This window comes from Nicotiana tomentosiformis, chromosome 2, assembly GCF_000390325.3.
Source record: "Nicotiana tomentosiformis chromosome 2, ASM39032v3, whole genome shotgun sequence".
NCBI lineage: Eukaryota > Viridiplantae > Streptophyta > Magnoliopsida > Solanales > Solanaceae > Nicotiana > Nicotiana tomentosiformis.
Window position 1 is genome coordinate 73,334,716 of NC_090813.1, and position 20,575 is coordinate 73,355,290.

A 20,575-nucleotide genomic window follows, 5' to 3' on the forward strand; every position below is an offset into this window, starting at 1 on the left:
GAGATTCTAGAAATGGAAAAGGAATTAGCCGTTCATCATACAATAGATGATCTTAACTACCTGGAAGGAACGGAGGATCAGTAATGGGCTTTTTTAGAAAATGAAAAATTGCATAGAGACAACGATTATCCTATTTTCCCAACAATTGTCGAGTGGGAGGGACTACCTAAGTTTCTACCACAAATGTGTGTCAATTGGGGCCTAGATTATGATGCCTCAGTCCGGAAGGGCGCGTAGAAGATGTTGATGAAGAAGATGAAGATTATGACAATGAAATAGTGCCAGACAGTGACGATAATGGCGAATAAAAATTGCTATTTATTTCTTGGGTGTATGTTAAATTATTGTTTTGAATCTTTAATACTAAATATCAATTAGATTTAACCCCATTGGAAACATAATTTTATTTCATAAATTTTGCAAACTAAACATTTACAAACATTTAGTACAATAAAAATACTGCAAAAAAAAAACACTATGTTTATCCTTGATAATGGGGCGCATTGGATGAACTGCCATCTGGAGCTGAATTACAACCGCTTCCCAAACTAGTTGAAAGACATTTATGGCGGTTGTGTCCTGTTTGGGAACATATGCCATATTTACGCGCATAAACGATATCACAAACATCCATTTGGTTTCGTATCCGCGTTCCTTTTTGCACTTGCCATTGACGTACATAATTCTTGTTACACACCATTTTAAATGGTTCCGAAGGCCAATAATGCTCAGCACCCACTGGCTGCAACTGTCCATATAGGTGTTTAAGTATGCAGAAACACTATATTCTTTATCAACATACCTCATCGCCGCGAAGCCTGTATGTTGAAAGCACTTCATGGCATGTGAGCATGGAAAGTGGTAGATTGACCATTTTTCACATGAGCATAATATTCTAGCTTCATTGATAGTGTGTGTATTATTTCCGCGGTTGTGATGCAGACCAATGCGAACTTCAAAAATATTTCTCTCGCTGTAATATTGCAAAAATGAATGCCACTGTGCTCGCTTCCTATATTTCTCAAATCCTTTCATTGGTTGTGAAAACCCCTTTCCATCAATGACGATGCACCTCTAGATCTTTCAAAAAACCTCTCCGCCATCTGCTTGAATGACATCCGCACCATGGCAGTAACAGGCAATCCACATGCAAACTTCAATAACCCGTTGAAAGACTCTAACACATTTGTAGTCAGAATTCCCTATCTTCTACCACCATCCTTATGCAAAGTCCATTTGTCAAGCCCATGTCACATCAATCAATGATAGGCTTCTGGGTCTTCCTGCCTAATCAATTCCATTCGCCTCCTGAATTTACACTCTTGGTAATCTGTTGCAGCCATCCATATTAAATCATGTAAGTCCTTGTTCGAATAAGGCTTCTGTAAGTTAGCCTTCAAGTGCCTAACACAGTAACGGTGGTAGGCATGTGGTTCCTGCCATACACACAAATTATATACAAAACTTAAAATACCGCCATGCCAATCAGATATTAGACAAATACCTTAACACTGCTTGACAACGTGCTCCTTCAAGTGGTACAAAAACATTGTCCACATCTCTTGGATGTCATTGGTACAAATAGCAAATGATAGGGGAAATATACTTCCATTAGCATCTACTGCAACGGCGATCAACAACTTAATATCATACTTTTCATAGACATGAGTGTCGTCTATGGATATTACAGGCCGACAATGCACAAAACCATCAATGGCTGATTTAAATGCCAGAACACATATTTGAATATGTATTTTGGTATTTCAGGACTCCGCTCAAGCTTTCATTCAACAACAGTCCTGCGTTAAAGTGTTGCAATGCAGCCATGTACCTGGGTAGAGCGACAAAGGACTTATCCCAGTTACTATCCATATACCTGGTGGACAGATGTTATACACTATTTGATCTTGTACCTTATGGATGCTTCAATGTGTGGAATCAAGACAAGAGAAATCAAGTCAACATTCAAGTTAAAATGATTCCCACTGAATATGTCTATTTCATAAGTGTGGGTGCCAATGTATTTCCCCACAATTCACATATTTATTTTCAACTTTATCGCACGCAGCATTCAATTACAACCTTGAAATCATCTACGATAAATAACCTTGTATACTTTCAGAGATGGCTCATGAACCACGATCTCACGACACTCTTTTATGTTGTATATTCGCACCGCCCTGCTTAGGCATGCCCTTTGATAGTACTGTTGCTTTAGATTCATCCTACATTGCTGTCCAAATTTTGTCAAGATCCCTTGTGAGAGCATCCACATCCGGTATGCTTGGCAACTGATCAAGGTAGGGAATCACCCTTGAATGAAATGGCACATGGGACTCGTACCCTATTGGTCTAACGGGAGGTGGAGCATGCTCCCTCATCAAATCAGGTTCATCATTCTCGTCTTCATCATTATCACCCTCATCAGGGAAGGGTGTGTCATCTCCAGACTCATCAGCATTGTTGCCATAATCACTATCATCTTCCTAACTCTGCGCATCTGCCGAATCCCGATTAAATATGTCGTCTTCGGGCAATTGAGTAAGGACAGGACCTTCAAGTTGCTCGTTTTCACTGCACAGCCAATAAAATAATGAGTTTCTCAAATTCATCCAAACTTTACATTAAAATTTTATCACTTAACTTACAAATCAAAATATGTTGATATCTCATGATGCACATTATCCTGTTGCTGATGACTCCCGGATGGACCACCATGATCTAACACACCAAAATAGGCATATTCCAACTGTCTGTTGGTTCATAACTTGTAAAATTCATATCTGGCCGATACCCTCTGTGAAATATATGAGTGTTAATACAAATTCAATATATAAAAATAAATATCATAACACAAAGAAAAATTGAAGTTTACCTCTTGTCTTATGGATTATGTAAACTTGAGGATAAATTATGTCATCGCTCCTCATTCGCCTGTGGAGATAAGTTTAGATCTGTCCAAACTCTTTCACCCGGAACTTGTTTGGATAAAACTTCTCCCAAAAAAATCACCCAATGATTGAGAGATATCCCTATTTTGCGGAACCTCATTATTACAAGCGTCTTCAGCCTCGACGTACATTTTCAATATTTTTATCACAAGAAGTTTCCGGTGTTCATCCGGAGTCCTCAAAAAATCTGTCAGAGTTTCATCGTCTACGATGTTAAACTCAACATAACAAGCAACCCCTTGCGGAGTAACAGAATACAGATATATTTCGGTTACTTTAATATTAACCGAACGTTTGCTCACACTCATTGTTTTACATAACAACGATACCAATCTATCGTACTCCATTGTAAGTACAACTTAACATGACACTGTGGAGAACAACTATAGAGTACTAAGTTATTCTCCACTATAACCTAACCCCTCTCCCCCCTCCTCCCCAATATAATGAAACCCTAATTTTTCGCTCTTCGGACATTATGAGAAAATGCAAAATAACTTAACGAATAAATATTTTGGAAAATCTGAAGGATCCTGAATGGATTTTTACCAAATTCTGAAACTCCTTAAATAAGACAAAAATCAGTCTGGGGGTACAATTATTTGATATACATCGCATGCATAATAGACGCTATATATATAGCGCGTATACTCCATGCGCTATACCCATATGAATTGGTGGGCCAGTAAAGTGCAACTGAATTATTTGTGGGGCAGGAAAGTTCAAATATAGCATGGTTATTCACCGCGCTATATATAAAATGGTAGTTAATTTTTTTCCACCTATTTTTGTCGTTTGAATCCAAAAGAACTACACTTTGGTTCCGGACTCATCAATGTAGATTCCAAAATCTGCTTCGTTGCTTGACTTTCCTTATTAAACAAGCATAGTTCTCTTGTTAAAATTATTATCTTGTAGACAGTTAAATTTTATTAAATTTAAATTTACAAGAAACTTGAATTTTATCACAAATAAAATATATATTAGTCTAAATAAATATAAGGGACTAATATAATTAAGTTAATTATTTAAATCAAATCAAATTGATTTAAATAAAAGTTCAATACAATTGCACAAGACCATTCTTCTATCAAATGGGTCGGCCGCCCATAAGCCTCAAACCCAATGGCCACTAGGGTTTTCTTGGAAGCTACTCCACTCACACCTATATAATGAGATCAAAGGGGAAGGCTAAAGGGGACCCAGAAATCAGAAGGCTAGAAGGAGAATCAAGTAAGCAGAATTAAAGGAAAGGCCAAAGAAGCTCTAAAGAATAGCATCAAGGTCTCCATCCATATCTGCAATCGTCGTTTATGGTTAAATTTCAAAGGCGAACTCAAATCATAGGCGAACGGCTTCAAATCTTCCGTTCGTGATAACCCAACACCAAATCCTGGTTCGTGACGACCTTCAAATTATTCGTGATGTACCACAAATCTGAAATTCGTCAAGTTCAAGATCAAGCTCTCAAGCTCTTGAGCCATCATTCTTGAGGAGAAGAATCAGAGGACTACATCTCTTTAGGTTTGAGAAATTTTAGAGATTGTAATCCCATCACTTGAAATCGAATATAATATCTGTCGTTATATTTTTTGTCTTGATTATTATTTTTCAGGAGAGAAATTTAGTTGTGACGTATCTATCTGCGGGTCAAAATAATATAGTCGACTTAAAGGAGGATTAAGGAGAGCAAGGGTTTCTCATCAAACTCTTTTTCAAACGATTAATCGAGTACAAACATTTGTGTCAGCAGTAAAAGAGTGCCAAATTAAAGAAGAAAATGAAAAACGGATTAGTTTAGCCAAGTTAAGCTTCATGGTTAAAAAAAAAAGGAAATACTTCCTAGAATTAATAAGTCACACTTGAGAAAAAATAAGAACTTATAGCATGTTTGGCCAAACTTCTAAAATCAGCTTATTTTGATAAATAATTTTTTTCAAAAGTACTTTTGGTGAGAAGCAATTTGTGTTTGACCAATTAATTTAAAAGGCACTTTTGAGTAGCAATTAGTATTTGACCATGCTTTTAAAAAGTGATTCTAAGTATATTTTTCTCAAAAGTGCTTTTCAAAAAAGTGTTTTTGGAGAGAAACTATTTTTTTCTGCTTCTCCAAAACTGCTTTTGCTTCTTCTCAAAAGTATTTTTTTTAAAAAGCTTATCCAAACACTTTAACTTTGGAAAAAAATATTATTTTTTTTAGGTTCGTAGAAACTTGGCCAAACAGGCTATTAATCCCATATTCTATTTATAAGGTAACACTAACAAGTTATAAGGGATAATTTAAGATACCTTCATTTGGTGACTTGGTAACACCAATCTTTCCTGTAATTTACAATATTGCTTAGTGCTTATCTCTTTTATTTTGGTTTTCTTGCACTATTCTCATAACATGTTTATCATTGATATTAAAATTTAATTTTAAAATTCATCCCTATGGTTTGCTGTGAAGTTACGTACTTTGGATAGGGGATGATTGTGAAATTGTAGTTGAAAAATCACTGGAGTGTTCGAATGAACTTTATAGAAGATTGGTCTAGTAGCCACTATTATTGTTCAACAGTTATGTGTAGTTACCTTCATCAAGACTTCAAATTTCAGAACAAATTAATTGAAGCATCATCTTTCAAATATTTTATTAAGAAACAAGAATTTGAAGAAAAAAAACATATATAGGAGATAATTTCCTCTACCAATGCCCAAGATGTTTACAAAATTAATTAATTAAAATAACATATTATAAAGGACAGATTAACTAAACCATAAATAGATTCAAAGGAATTGTTATTATAAAATCAAGATAGAGAGATAAGCTTAATTATTGTAAAGCACAAAGGAAGTAAATCTTACGAAGCCAAACTAGAGAGGAGATTTAGCTAGTAATTGGACATAGATTTGGTTGAAACTTAAAAAAATAAGTTTTTGAAGATAAGATGAAAAATAATTTTTTGAAAGTTAAAATTGTGTTTGGACATACATTTTACTTAGAAGAATTTGAAGTTTTATGAGTAGAAAACTTCAAAAACTACTCTAGAGTTGTTTTTGGGATTTGAAGATTTTATTTTTAAAATTTACCAAAAAAATAATAATAATCTATAAACAAATAGATATTTAAAAAAAAAAAACTTCCAAATTTATGGCCAAGCAGTAGCATATAAAATTATCCCAATTTCCCAAGCTATAAATAAAGAGTTACATGTACCTTGCATGGACCTAACAAGTGACCAGCGAACTGGTTCTGGTTCTGGTTCTGGTTCTGGTCCAATCCTCTTTTTAAGGAGCACTTTCATCAAATAGCCAAAGTTTGGCCTTATATTTAGAAGTTGATCAGTTTTCAAAAATTAACCTGTGATCTGAAAGGACTCAAAACATTTGTAGAAATATGATATTTTTGGGGTGGTCTTTTAATTTTTAACCCCCAATTGCCAAATGGGCAAAATTTTAAGGTAAAAAATTAAAAATATTGACCATAGAGTAAGCAAGGGGTAACAATTGTTAAAATTGAAGTTATGCCCATGAAGCAAGCAGAGACAAAAATTCAAGACCATCCACATTAAAGGTTATTTGTGTACTTCACCCCAAAGGACTAGATGAGGGGACGAGTCTGTTAAAAATAAAAAATAAAGGGGTATTATCACTTTTAGCCCGCGTCAAAAACTAGTTACATATGGTAGCCGAAAAAGTGTATAAATTTTTTATAATTTTTGTATATAACATACTGAATGTATATTTATACAAATTTTATATATTTTTCGGCTATTATTTTTATAGCGGCTATATAGTGTCATTTTTTCAAAAATAAAGGAGCTCGATCCTATTACCTATAACCAACTCTAACCACTAAAATGGGCCTATTAGAAGGGTCGGGTTGGGCTGTGTTTCTTTTCTCTTTTCTACATCATTCTACTACTTAAGTTTAGCGAATTTAGTTTCTTAAGCTTAATGCAATATCTCAGCCATTAGTTTTGAATATTTACGTTCCAAAATTGTGTATTGCATATGTTACTAAGTCGGTATAACTTACTAGTTCGCCAATACTTGTCATTTCAAATGTAAATCATAAACTGAACGACACATATTCGACTTGCTTACAAAAAAAGCTTTTTAGAATTTAAAATTAGAGGAAGTAATCTAGACTTTCCACTACTCCACAATGTTATATTTTTTTACTCCACATTTTTTATTTTTTATTTAATAAATATTGATCCAATTAAAAGAGATTGAATTATTTTTTAATAACTCCTCTCTATTAAAAGGTTTTTTGGGTCAATATTTATTAGATTAAAAATATTTAAATATGACTTGATGAAAAAAAGTTATAATTATATGTCCATTTGTAAATTTTACTCAAAAAGAAATGAAAAAATATAACACCTAATACGTAAGTAAAATAAATAGAATGTGAAAAACAGTAAATTAAAACAAAAGAAGCATCTATAGAAATTGGGTTCATTTCCACCAGAAAGGAGTCGTGATGACATAATTAATTAGTGATGCAAAATAGTGATTTATAAGATAATTAATGCTTTAAGGCCAAACTAAATCAACACAAATCCTGGGAAGTTCTTCTAATTCCTCAGCTACTTTGAAGTCACCATTGAAACTATTTGAAGAGTTGTTGAATACCCTTTTGTTGGGAAATAATTGAGCTCCTTTGGCAGCCACAGCAGCACAAGAATTAGCAACTGAAGAAGAAGAAGAAGAGGAAACAGAAGCTGAGGATGAGGTTAAACAATCTGTATTTTCATGTCTAAGAAGCTCAAATAATAGAAGAACCAGAGACGCCATTTCAGACTATTTCTAACTTTTCGGTGAAACGTTTCAAGAATTACCTTTGTTTTAAGACAATGAGGTCAGGCACACAATTCCCCATTTTATAAGCAACCAAAAGTAGTTGAATATTAAAAACATATTGGCGGCCCACTGAATTTCTTTTCTTAAAAAACCAACCAACCATTTTGACTTAATTTTTGTGTAAGGCAAACAAAAGCAGTTATTTTTTCCGGAGAAAAGTGGTGAACCTACAACTTTGGTTTTGCGTGGGGAGAGGGTGTATACGAAAGATTTAATTACATCCGATATTTGAGTCCATTAGTTAAATGGTTATTCAATTATCTTAAATTATTTATTAAAGTCATTTTTAATTTATGTGTAAAAATAAAGTCACTTAACTATGCATATATCATTCAAAATGTCACTCAACCAAAATTTTCAAACTTTGAATTGTCAAATACTTATTTTACCCTCTAAATTATAAACATTTATCTTTTTTTATTTATTTTTTAACTTTTTAATATTATAATTTTTTTCTTTTTGATTTATATTATGGCTTTACCTATAGAATAAATAAATTTTATTTATAAATTAAAAAATAAAAAGTATTTAAGCATATACAATGTTGGAATAATAAAATATTGAGCATAGTAAATAAATTAATTAGAATAATTTGTTCGTAATAATAATTTTAATATTAACAACAAAAATTCAAAAACTTATTTACACAATTGAGAATGAAATAAAATAAAGGTTATAAAATATATATACCATGCACGTAATATAAAAATAATTATTTAAATAAAGGTATTTTATAATATACATTATATATTCTTGAAAATTATGCTCAATTATATTATTATTCCGATATTATATAAGCTGAAAACTAATTTTATGTTTTTATTTTATAAATAAAATATATTTGTTCTATAAGTAAGTCCACAATGTAGATTAAAAAGAGAAAAAATGATAATATTTAAAAAGTAAAAAAATGATAATATAGAGGGTAAAATAGGTATTTGACAATCAAAAGTTTGAAAATTTTGAGTGTTACAGATATAGTTAAATGACTTTAATATTACAAACGAAAGAAATATGACTTTAGTAGATTGGAATAGTTGAGTAGCCGTTAAGTAAAATGTACTCCTCGATATTTATACTAATTGAGAAGACAGTCTTTGTATACATACATCATCACTTGAATCACAATTAATTAGTACATACGTGTTTTTATATTAATCTTATCAGTTATTTATGATAAATCAATGTAATTTCGTATAAACATCGATAGATTCTTTTCGAGCTGTAAGCATACCAGTAGTTAGCTCCTGTTGTTTTTGGAGTGTTTCCTTGTTTTTGTCAAAAAGGAAGGCTCGTACAGTTGTATTCATTTATGGAATGTGAAACCACGAGCTCCTGCCACTTGTTCTATTTTCAGAGTTTTTTTGTTTTGTTTTGCGATTGCTTGTAATTTTTGCGAATTCTTTGATTCAATAGTAGCATCAATTTCTCTGAGTCAATTCGGGGGGTTTAGACATCGTTTTTGACTCAATTAAACTTGATTGGGGTTCAAAAAAGTAAGCTTAATTCGGATTTGTTTGTGGAAATATTTCAAAATTTTTGGTAGAAAAGTGTTTTTTTTTTTTTGGGGGGGGGGGGGTCTAAAAATTTTGTTTGAAGACTCACTAAATTTGAGGCACTAAACACCAATCCAAACACATTTGTTTTGACAAACTTATTTCTCAAATGGATTATCGAACTTTAATTTTTTCTATAAAAGTCATTAAGCTAATTTTTGTCACGACGATATGCTTACTGTTACGCGGCGCCTTCCTGATGTTCCTTGGAAGGACGACGTAAGGCTAAGCAATCGATGTCAACTGAGGTCCCCACCGTACGCTAGACTAGATTGTCAGTGCCGTACGGGAAAACCAATGTCGTGATCAATTGAAAGAGAGCAGAAAAGAGAATTGAAAATGAAAGAAAGCTTGATTGCATTGAATGAAAGCTATTACAGAAAAACAACATGGTGTCGGGGGGAGAGACACCAGTACAGAGAATTGTTTACTTGCTTGAAAGTTTGATTGCTTGGTCCCCCTTAATAATGCTTAAAAAAAATAAACCAAAGTTACATCACTAGGCCTATGAAAGCTGAAAAATCACACTTAAAGAAAATGCAGTAAAACTACTCTATATTTACAATGAAAAGGATTTAGTCTTCTACAAAGCAGAAACAAGTCTGTTGGCAGCAACTTTGTCTTTAGCATCAGGGTCTGCGCGCGCGGCATTGTCTGTGCGCGCGGCGCTGTTGGCATCTGCCTGTGGCTGGGCGCTGGCGATGGCTATCGGTGGGGCGACAGAGGCACATGCGCGCTTGTCACTTGGAGCTACCGAGACCACGGGGCCGACCGTGGCGATGGGCGTTTGTAAGCTGGCCAGGATGCCACGGGGTACGTCCAAGAGGTCATGGGGCATGGTTGGAAAGCCGCCCATGACATTCTCCCCCACCTGAGTTGGCGACGTCCTCGGCGCCTTCCTTGCAAGGTAATCATCAATCAGGCTCTTGTAGGATTTGAGGTTTGTTCCCCTCTCCCAAGTATTCTCCTCTGCATTACATCCCTGCCATTTCACCAAGAACTCCTGGTGATCTTTTCTTGAGGCATGAATCACTCGATCATCAAGAATAGCTTCAGCACGCCTTTTCCCGGTTGAATTGGGACCTCGAATACTTGGTATTGTGAGTTGGCTTCGTGAAGGATCCTCCATATCTTCCCGAAAAGGTTTCAGGAGACTGACATGGAAAACATGATAGATTTTCTACCAAGCTGGGGTATCTACTCGGTATGCAACTTTCCCAATGCGCCTTTCAATGGAAAAGGGTCCAATATATTTTTTCAATAGGCGAGGGTCATGGACCCCTGCAAACAAGTACCGCTTTGGGATTTTGACCATCACTTTGTCTCCCACTTGGTATTCAACAAAGCGGCAATTCTGATCAGCATGCCTCTTCATCCGTTTTTGGGCTTTGACAAGATAGCTCTGTACTATCTCCAAATTTTGCTTCCATTCTTTTGAGAAGCTAGCAGCTCGAGGAGATTTTGACATGTTTGGTGTGTTCGTTGTGTGTGGGAGTAGCAGTTGTTGTCCAGTAACAATTTCAAAAGCGCTTTTGTTGGTACTTGAGCTCTTTTGTTAATTGAAACACAGTTGAGCAGCATCCAGAAGCTTCACCCAGTTCTTCTGTGATCCGGTCACAAAGTGCCGGAGATATTCCTCTAGCATGCCATTGAATCGCTCCGTCTGACCATCAGATTGCGGATGAAAACTTGAGCTATGACTCAATTTTGACCCGAAACACTTAAAGAGTTGGGTCCAAAAATTGCTAGTGAAGCGTGAGTCGCGATCACTAACAATGTCTTTAGGTAGGCCCCAATATTTGACGACATGAGAGAAGAATAGTCGAGCTATATCTTCTGCTGATATATATTGTGGGGCTGCTATAAAGGTAGCATACTTGGAAAACCGATCCACCACAACCAAGATAGTTGTGAGATCTCCGACCTTGGGCAATCCGGTGATGAAGTCCAGGAAAACGCTTTCCCAAGGTCTTTTGGGACAGCTAGTGGTTCCAAGAGCCCTGCCTGCGTCAAGCGGTCTGACTTATCCTTCTGGCATACTAGACAAGTCTTCACATACTGAGCGACGTCATCGACCATTTGAGGCCAATAATATGCACGGCGAAGCAATGCCATGGTGCGTTCCTCACCGGGATGACCGGCCTACAAAGTATCGTGGCATTCCGCCAGAAGAGCCCTTCGCAGACCTCCTCCTTTAGGGATATAAAGTCAGTTCCCTTTCACTTTTAGGAAACCATCTTCGGTGTAGAACTGGCGAGTCTTGCCCTGTCCTACCAAATCAACCAAATACTTTGCAGCAGGATCCTTCATGAGTAGATCATGTATCTGGTCTTTTATGGTGGTGGTTACTTTGCTTCCCTTTAGGGCGGCGAGTACACACACCGATGCTAGATCAGCTCTCTGACTGAGTGCATCAGCAACATGATTGGTCTTCCCACTTCGGTACTCCAGGTTGAAGTGAAATTCCGCTAGGAGTTCCTGCCACCTAGCTTGTCGACCATTCAGCTTTGGTTGGGTCATGAAATGGCTAACGGCTGTGTTGTCTGTCTTGACCACGAATGGGGCTCCCAGTAGATAATGCCTCCAAAGGCGTAAGCAATGAACGACAGCCAATAATTCTTTCTCATGGGCGGCATAGCGTCGCTCTGCATCCTTCAGTTTCCGGCTCTCGTACGCTACGGGATGCCCTTCTTGTAGCAATACTCCACCAAGTGCATAGTCGGAGGCATCCGTTTGCACTTCGAATGGCTTGGCCAAGTCAGGGAGGGCCAAGACTGGGCTACTAGACATAGCCATCTTCAATGCGTCGAAGGCCTCTGCCCGCTTGGGGCCCCAATCCCACGGGGTGGCCTTCTTGAGAAGTTCTGTCAGCGGCACTGCAATGAGGGAGTAACTTTTCACAAACCGCTGATAGAAGTTGCATAGGCCAAGGAACGACCTCAAGGCGTGGATATCCTTAGGAGGCGGCCATTCTGTGATGGCCTGAATCTTCTGCTGGTCCATCTTGATCCGCCCTCCTCGATGACATGTCCGAGGAAGTCAATTTGTTTCTGAGCAAAGGAGCACTTGGATAGCTTCGCATATAATTTGTGCTCCCGCAATCGGGCTAGGACCTTCCGCAAATGCTCTAGGTGTTCTTCTAGTGTCTGGCTATATACCATAATGTCATCCAAATAAACCACGACGAATTCATCAATGTATTCTCGGAAGACTTGGTTCATCAAGGTGCAAAATGTGGCTGGCGCATTAGTCAAGCCAAAGGGCATAACCAGGAAGTCGTACGACCCATATCTTGTCACAGAGGTCGTCTTGTGCTCATCACCCTCTGCAATCCGAACTTGCCAATAACCTGTCCTCGGGTCTATTTTGGTGAATACTGTCGCACCACCCAGTCTATCAAACAAGTCTGCCATTAGCAGAATAGGGTACTTGTTTTTCACGGTGATTTTGTTTAGAGCCCGGTAATCCACGCAGAGTCGTAAACTACCATCATGTTTCTTTTGGAATAGCACTGGGGACCCGTATGGGGACTTGGAGGGCACGATGATCCCTGTGTCTAGCATTTCCGTCAATTGTCTCCGAAGCTCGGTGAGTTCGGGTTGTGACATTTTGTACGGCGCTCGGGCAGGTGGCTTCGCACCCGGCACCAACTCAATCTCATGGTCCACAGTTCGCCTAGGGGCTCAGAAATTGAGCCAACAATGGCATTGAATGCACCAAATGGTTCGGTCTGGTCCGCATCATCGGCATCGTCATCCGTCCCATCCTCAAAAGCTTGATGGGCGTTCATCTGTGCATGTGGGCGTTCATTATTCCAATGTGGTCCGCCGCAATGACGGCATCCTGAGGGGGGTTTCCTCCCCCGATCATTGTTGTTAGATGCAGCGCTAGTACTGCTTGAGGAGGGAGCCTTAGATTTGGTTGCACTCTGGTCTCCTCCACTTCTACTGGGGCCACCAGTGTTCGGCTGGCCTCCTTTGTATCCTCCTCGGACGGGTTGTTGAGGCATGTCCTTCCGGGCTTCCACTTGATAATCCCCAAGGCACTCTGCTGCTTGGATTCTCTTAGGTAATGTGTCTACCCTTTGTCTTTGCAACTCCATACGAGCATAAGGTTTCAACCTTTCCAGGAAGGTGAAGAGTTTGTCTTTGTCCGCCATGTCGCGGATGTTCAGCATGAGTGCGGAGAATTCCCGCACGTAATCCCGCACTGATTTGGTCTGGCGGAGCTCCCGTAGCTTTCTCCTAGCATTGTACTCAACATTTTCGGGGAAGAACTGTAGGCATATGGCTGCCTTCAGTTCTGCCCATGTCTCGAGTGCATCTTTACCAGCCTTGATGGCTTCGTATTTCACCCGCCACCAGAGTTTGGCATCACCCTGAAGATACATGGCAGCAGTTGCTACCTTCTTAGCTTCTTCTTCTAGGCCCCACACGGCATCGAAGTATTGTTCGATGTCGAAGATGAAGTTTTCCACTTCTTTGGCATTCCGAGCTCCACTGTATGGCTTTGGCTCAGGAATTTTCAGTTTTTGGGCCACAGGGGCGAGGTTCACAATACCCCCGATTTGGTTTCCACCTCCTCGAAGCAGGCCTTGTAAAGCATCATTGACAACGTTGAGCTGGCCTGTCAAGTTGTCTATAGTTTGTTGCATGGAGTCACCATGTCTGCCTCTTGTGCCCTGTTGGCTAAATCCTCGGCGCGCTCCTGTTGGAGGACCTCAAATTTACCAAAACTTTCGGCTGCCTCTGTGGCTGCCGTTTGCCGGTCTCCTTCAGAGTCGCGACTGATGTTTTCTATGTCAACTTCGGCCTGGATCAGTCTGCTGTCCAGGTCGTCTAACCTTTGCACTAGGCTGGCCTTTAGGTCAGGCACCATTTCCACGATGGGCCGTAATGCGTCAACTGTTCCCTCAAGGGTCGCGATGCGATCCCCATAATTCACCATGGTCAGAAATGGTGGTAATTGCAATGTAATCCCTCGTCCGATGTCGAGTCTGGCTCTGATACCAACTGTTATGCGGCACCTTCCTGATGTTCCTTGGAAGGGCGACGTAAAGCTAAGCAACCGATGTCAGTGCGATTATTGTCCGCCAACTGAGGTCCCCTCCGTACGCTAGACTAGATTGTCAGTGTCGTACGGGAAAACCAATATCGTGATCAATTGAAAGAGAACAGAAAAGAGAATTGAGAATGAAAGAAAGCTTGATTGCATTGAATGAAAGCTATTACAAAAACAACACGGTGTCGGGGGGGAGAGACACCAGTACAGAGAATTGTTTGCTTGCTTGAAAGTTTGATTGTTTGGTCCCCCTTAATCATGCTTAAAAAAAATAGACCAAAGTTACATCACTAGGCCTATGAAAGCTGGAAAATCACACTTAAAGAAAATGCAGTAAAACTACTCTATATTTACAATGAAAAGGACTTAGTCTTCTACAAAGCAGAAACAAGTCTGTTGGCAGCAACTTTGTCTTTAGCATCAGGGTCTGCACGCGCGGCATTGTCTGCGCGCGCGGCGCTGTTGGCATCTGCCTGTGGTTGGGCGCTGGCGATGGCTATCGGTGGGGCGACAGAGGCACATGCGCGCTTGTCACTTGGAACTGCCGAGACCACGGGGCCGACCGTGACGACGGGCGTTGGGAAGCTGGCCAGGACGCCACGGGGCGCGTCCAAGGGGTCATGAGGCATGGTTGGAAAGCCGCCCATGACATTATACACACAAGACTACCTCTCTTCCCAAAAGTTTTGCGGGAACCACTTTAGGATGACAGAACGACCACCAATAGGGAGTTCACTGTACAAGGCCCAGGCAGACGAAAGACTTTATCCCAGTGACAGAAAATATTCAGCTCCGCCAAACATAGTGATTAACACATTTCCAACAATTTTACAAGAACATAAAATAGTGGAAGATCACCGTGACCGTAATCATTATAAATTCACGAATAAGAAATGCTCTTTAAACTTATGAATGGTTTCTCAACATATAACATGGCCAAAACGCCACATTGAATTTCACCGCAACGTCATAAGCTAGCCAGCCACATCACCTAACTGTTATGTTGCCTTCCACGATTTTGGTTGTCGCAACTATGTAGTTTGTCTTAGTACTAATTGTCTAAACGGCATTTAATTTTATATATGTTGATTTACGTGATTATTAAGACCAGAACCAAAGTATGAAAACCGGCCGAAGTTTATTCATGAAACAATTGTTGCACACTACTCTTCGTATTTTCCCCTAGATACGAGCCTCCACCCCTCCCTTCAACTTGTCACCGTATGACTAAATACAAAAATCTAAAAGAGCAATTCCGTTAAAAGGTCAATAATCTCTTTTTCATGAACGAGAAACAACCCTGACACAATTCAAATAAGTGGATAATAAGTCCGCCCCTTTACCCTTGTCAAAAGATTAGGCTTTTGTTTGGGGCAAGGATCTAAGGCCTACATCATGCGCCGCGTTCCTAATAGACAAAACCCGGTCTAATCAGACAAAAACCGGGGGCTAAAAAGTTAATGATGTATTACACCACAGCACCAGATAAAATGAAAAGACTTTTCTTAAAAACATCCAACTAAAAGAGAAACCTATCACAAAATTAGCCTTGACAAAGGTCCATAATCATCAAAACCACTACAGTAGGTGGGAGAAAGGAAGCCGGACAAGTTCGTTAAGATGGTACAAAGCTCTCAACAAGATGCCTTGTTTCTAATCTGTTTGGAAAGACACAAGAGCACATTCACCACACAAAGCTGTTGACAAGAGAAAGCTCAAGATCTAAAAGAGGTTCCAACCAGTATCACTTTATTCCCGGACAACCTGGATGGCAAGAAAAACAATCAGCATCTTCAAACTTGAACATACTAGTAAGTCTTCAGGGAAACAAAATTGACAGTATTTTCTATGAAATTTCGTTCTCTTGAATATGATAGAGTAGCTCATTACTTTATATTAGGAAATGTCACTCTATAGAAATTCCAAATTACATTGTAGCAACAAGTGTTTACCCTCAAAAGAATGGTGGAGTCAAAATGAGAACTCATACAGTTAAAAAACCAACCATAATAAGATTCATACACCCGTAGAGTGCAACAACTCACAACTCAATTACTCATTATTCAAATCGGACACGGAAACCAGAAACCTGGGAACTAGTGCAGTAGTTTGACAACTATACAAAACCAAGACCACCCCAAGTTTCCCGCAAAGCCACAGGTTAACAGTTCAGACCTTGTGAAAGAGCTTGTAGCCTCTTGGCTCAAGCAATAACAACTTTCAAAATCAAATTCCACGAAACCTGAAGTGAGGGAAAAGGGGGGGGGGGGGGGTATAGATGCGTAGAGGAAGTGATCCACACAGACTCCTACACAAAGAGGTTAACCAAAGGAGATCCAAGAAGTCCATAACTAGCTTCGAGAAGAGCATTGATTATCAGCTTTGCATTAAGCTACTCTTTTAGCATCCAAGAAGTACATTCTTTTTCTGTCTATACTCTCCTAGTAGGGCCCAAATATACATCATATGCATGAAGGCAAACAGCCACAGTATAGCTTCTATAGGTAATGCAAAAATCCATGCATAACACATGCACAATAACACTCGTGAGCTGCATTTTATATTTATCCCATGAATCATTGGTCGAAACTCATTACAGAGTAAAAGAAGCATATAAGCACCCTCTGTCATGTACAACCTCCTAACCTTGGCCATGCTAACTGGCAAGCGCATCTACAACTATTTGTCACACCCATCGTTCTGGCCAACAACACCCAGGCACATCCAGTTTTCACTGCATCAACCAACAGGCAGTACATTGGTTCACACAAATGCAGCACACAGCCCCAAAACGCTTGACCCACAACCAAGCTGCTATCCCTACAAGGGCCACTGCAACCAACTTACTAGGAACTCCTCAGCCACAATGCATTACAAATAGCTAAAAATCCCTCAATGTCGGTATTAAGTCCATCTTATTGCAAATAGCCTTTTAAAATCTTTATAAGGCAATTTCTTGTCAAGTCCTGTAACTAAGGATTTCCTTTTTTCCTTAAATAGGGAGTGAAGTAGCTGAAAGCACACAAGAGCTTGACATAAGTGTCCTTTTTCCGCTAAAAACCCAACCCTACAGGCTACAGTGTCCTTGACACCAAGGTGTTTCAATTCACTTTCATTTTCTCATCGTTCCCAATTTTATTATGTCTTCTATTATCCAATATACAAATTATATGATTCAGTTTCCTCCTTTTAAGAGACTCCGTACTCTTGGGAGGAAAGTGGAGTATGAATATATCCTTAAGATACTAATCGGTAACCGCATATGTTCACATAACCTCAAAGGCAACTATGTGGCTTAAAAGCTATAAATGAAAAGCAGTTCTCATCTCTACATCATGGCTAATACATGAAAAAGAAAAGGCAAATATCAAAGTTTGAAAGCAAATCAGCTATTAGCACAACAAATGGTTCTTAGGAGACAATAGAGTGAAGATAAAAATCCACTTTGAGCTCTATATATATGGATAAACTTTTTCCTCACCTTCTTCAAAAGAGACAACATTATCCAAGAGCAATCATTGTATTAGAATAGCAAAACTGAAAATAATTAAGTAAAGTACTGTCACACTATCTAAGAGCAATAATTCTCAACGGCAGAAAACTAATATTGAGAGGAAGAATCATTATCCTAGTGCAGTATCAGATTACCCTTATGCAGCTTCAGTGCTAATTTCCTTGTCCTCTACTTCATTTGCAGCCCCATTTGTCTCAGCACCTTGCGCATCCTCTGTAGGAGGCTGAACCTGTTCGTCTTCTGGCAATGGCTCCTCAACATAGTCATTCTCAAATGCATCTGGAGGGACTTCATAAATCCTAACCTGTGGCTTGGTTGGGTCCTTAACAAGCACATATTTCCCTTCATTCAACTTCATACACAAGTCCACAATACTTTTCACAATACCCCACATGTTTGATGTGTTCAAATTGATTTGTGCAGCAAAGTCCTTAGGCTTATATCCAACAACAGCTAATATTACATGGTTAAAATGATCCCTAGGATGGACTCTTGATACATAACCCAATTTCATCATATCAGCATTAGCTAGCAGAGCTTGTGCAGTCCATTTCGCGAGCTTATTCGCGTTATTCTTCAACTCAGTAGCTAACACAGCACCCCTTTGTGTCTCGAGCTTCTGCCTCCAATCAACCCCCGAGTACTTAGGGTCAAACTCATTCAGCGCATTCAGAGTCAAGAATGATCTCTGATTGTTCACTTCCACCACACTCTGTACTTCACATCGCGCCACCAAAAAGGTATCATCATCCAACTTCCACCTCCTGTACCTGTAACCAACCGACGCCACCTCTTCCCCTTCAGTCGCAAACGGGTTAGGCTCATCATAATTCAACTTCTTCCCATCTCTTATCAGCACCTGTTGCGAGAAATTCTGATTGATATAAGCAGCCTCAACACTCAACGAATGAGCCGAATTAATGTCATCCTTCACATCAGGCAATGGTTCTTGGGAAGTTTCATGAACAGAGAGCAAATCCAGCTGGGACCCATCACGCTTGTCGAAAAACAACTTATTCCCAACACGCTGAACAACAATATCCCAGGAGTAAACAGACCTAGGAGCACACATTAAAGTAGACAAAATCGTATCCGTGGCGAAAACAGTAGCTTTATCCTCATTAGCCAAACGCCGGATAACAGGATCATCCGTAGTAGTAACTTTGAAGAAATTCCTGTTCTTGAACCTCTCCAGACGACGTTCGTTCTTCGGGGTAATGCGATCGTAGGACCTGTCGTAAAACTCAAGGCTACCGCAGATCAGCAAATCCTCAGGCTCCGGAACGGAGAAGGAAAGCTTCGAGAAAGTCGAAAACGGGATCTGATCGAGCATGTTCCATTCAGGTTGAATATCAACTGATGATTTGAACACAGCAGATTCTCTTCTCTGGCCAGCGTTTGTTCCCGAACGGTTGAGATTGTACAGCCTGTCCCTTCGAGCTCTTTCTTTCTCCTGCTCACGTTTTCGGGCCTCGACTTCCTCGTCGCGGCGCTGGGGAAGCTGAGAGCGGTTGTGGTGAGGGTTGAACCGCCACCTAGGATTGAATTTCGGGCGGTGTTGCCCGTGGTGATGGGATTTGGCGGCAGTGTCGACGAGGCGGAAGGAGGAGTCTTCGTCGGCGGCGAGGGTAGCGAATGAATCGTCTCCGGAGAAGTCGAAGGCGGAATCAGTAGGGTTTTGCTTGGAGTTGGATCCGGGTCGGTTTGAAAGAGACCGAGTCCAGTCGGCAATACGACCAAGCTTGTCGGAGCGGGAGAAAGGAGCGAAGGGGGCGTTAGAGATTTGGTTTGGTACGGAGATGGAGGAATCTGGTGGACCCCATCCGTCGGCATTGAATGGAACGGAGCCAAGTTCAAAACCTACCATTGTTGAATATGGATAAGAACTTATCAACTTTCCGGCGGTTTTGTGAGGAGTATGAAGAAATTGAAGCAGAGAGTAGAAGAATAAAGACAATGATAAAACCCTAGTTCTAAAAGAGGCTTATATAACTTTTAAAGACAGGTCCCTAATGAATAAGTAAAGTTCGATATAGCCCCTTGAAATAGTGAGCAAATATTTTGTTTATGTTATGAAATATATCTTAAAATAACAATATAGAACAAGAAAAAATAAACTAAGAGATATAGAGAGAAAGAGATGAGAAATTATTATTTCTTCTTCAATTGTGTGTATTTTTCTATCCATTACAAGGCATTTATATAGTCATGAAAAGTGAAGAAAATATGTCATTGAATATGTCATTAAACATAGAAAATATATCATTGAATATGTCATTAAGCATTTGAGATGAAGATCATGGAGGAAGAGTAGACATCCACCATAATTTGATATTTTTTATAACACTCCCCCTTGGATGTCCATAGATAATGTGTCTCGTTAAAATCTTATTAGAAAAAAAATCCTAGTGAAGGAAAAAGAGTACACATGTTTAGGAATACGCTTTTTGGTTGCCTCATTAAAAACCTTGCAAGGAAAACCCAGTGGGACAAAACCTTGTAAGGAAAAAAAGAGTACACCACGTATTAACTCCCCCTGATGAGAGCATCAATTCACATCCTTGAGTCTTCGCATCCCAATCTTGTATATTAGTTTCTTGAAGGTTGACGTCGGTAGAGATTTGGTGAACAAATCAGCCATA

At 39.2% G+C, this 20,575-nt stretch overlaps 1 protein-coding gene and 1 long non-coding RNA gene across 3 annotated transcripts; both read right to left on the minus strand.

Moving 5' to 3' along the window:
* Nucleotides 1-471: 471 nt before the first annotated feature.
* On the minus strand, nucleotides 472-7,813 carry LOC104118469 (uncharacterized). Of its 2 annotated transcripts, XR_691266.4 has the most exons (5): nucleotides 6,151-7,813; nucleotides 2,876-3,138; nucleotides 2,649-2,797; nucleotides 1,505-2,574; nucleotides 472-1,330 (listed from the first exon to the last, which is right to left on the minus strand). It is a non-coding gene; the product is annotated as an uncharacterized lncRNA (long non-coding RNA). The 2 variants fall into 2 exon arrangements; XR_011413975.1 differs by lacking the exons at nucleotides 472-1,330; nucleotides 6,151-7,813 and having other exon boundaries at nucleotides 1,932-2,574; nucleotides 2,876-5,923.
* Nucleotides 7,814-15,905: 8,092 nt separating this feature from the next.
* LOC104118470 (eukaryotic translation initiation factor 3 subunit D-like) lies at nucleotides 15,906-19,897 on the minus strand. Its single transcript, XM_009629702.4, has 2 exons — nucleotides 18,068-19,897; nucleotides 15,906-16,183 (listed from the first exon to the last, which is right to left on the minus strand). The coding sequence occupies exon 1, from the start codon at nucleotides 19,798-19,800 to the stop codon at nucleotides 18,070-18,072; it is 1,731 nt and encodes a 576-aa protein (XP_009627997.1). The 5' UTR covers nucleotides 19,801-19,897; the 3' UTR covers nucleotides 15,906-16,183; nucleotides 18,068-18,069.
* Between the last annotated feature and the right edge of the window lie 678 nt (nucleotides 19,898-20,575).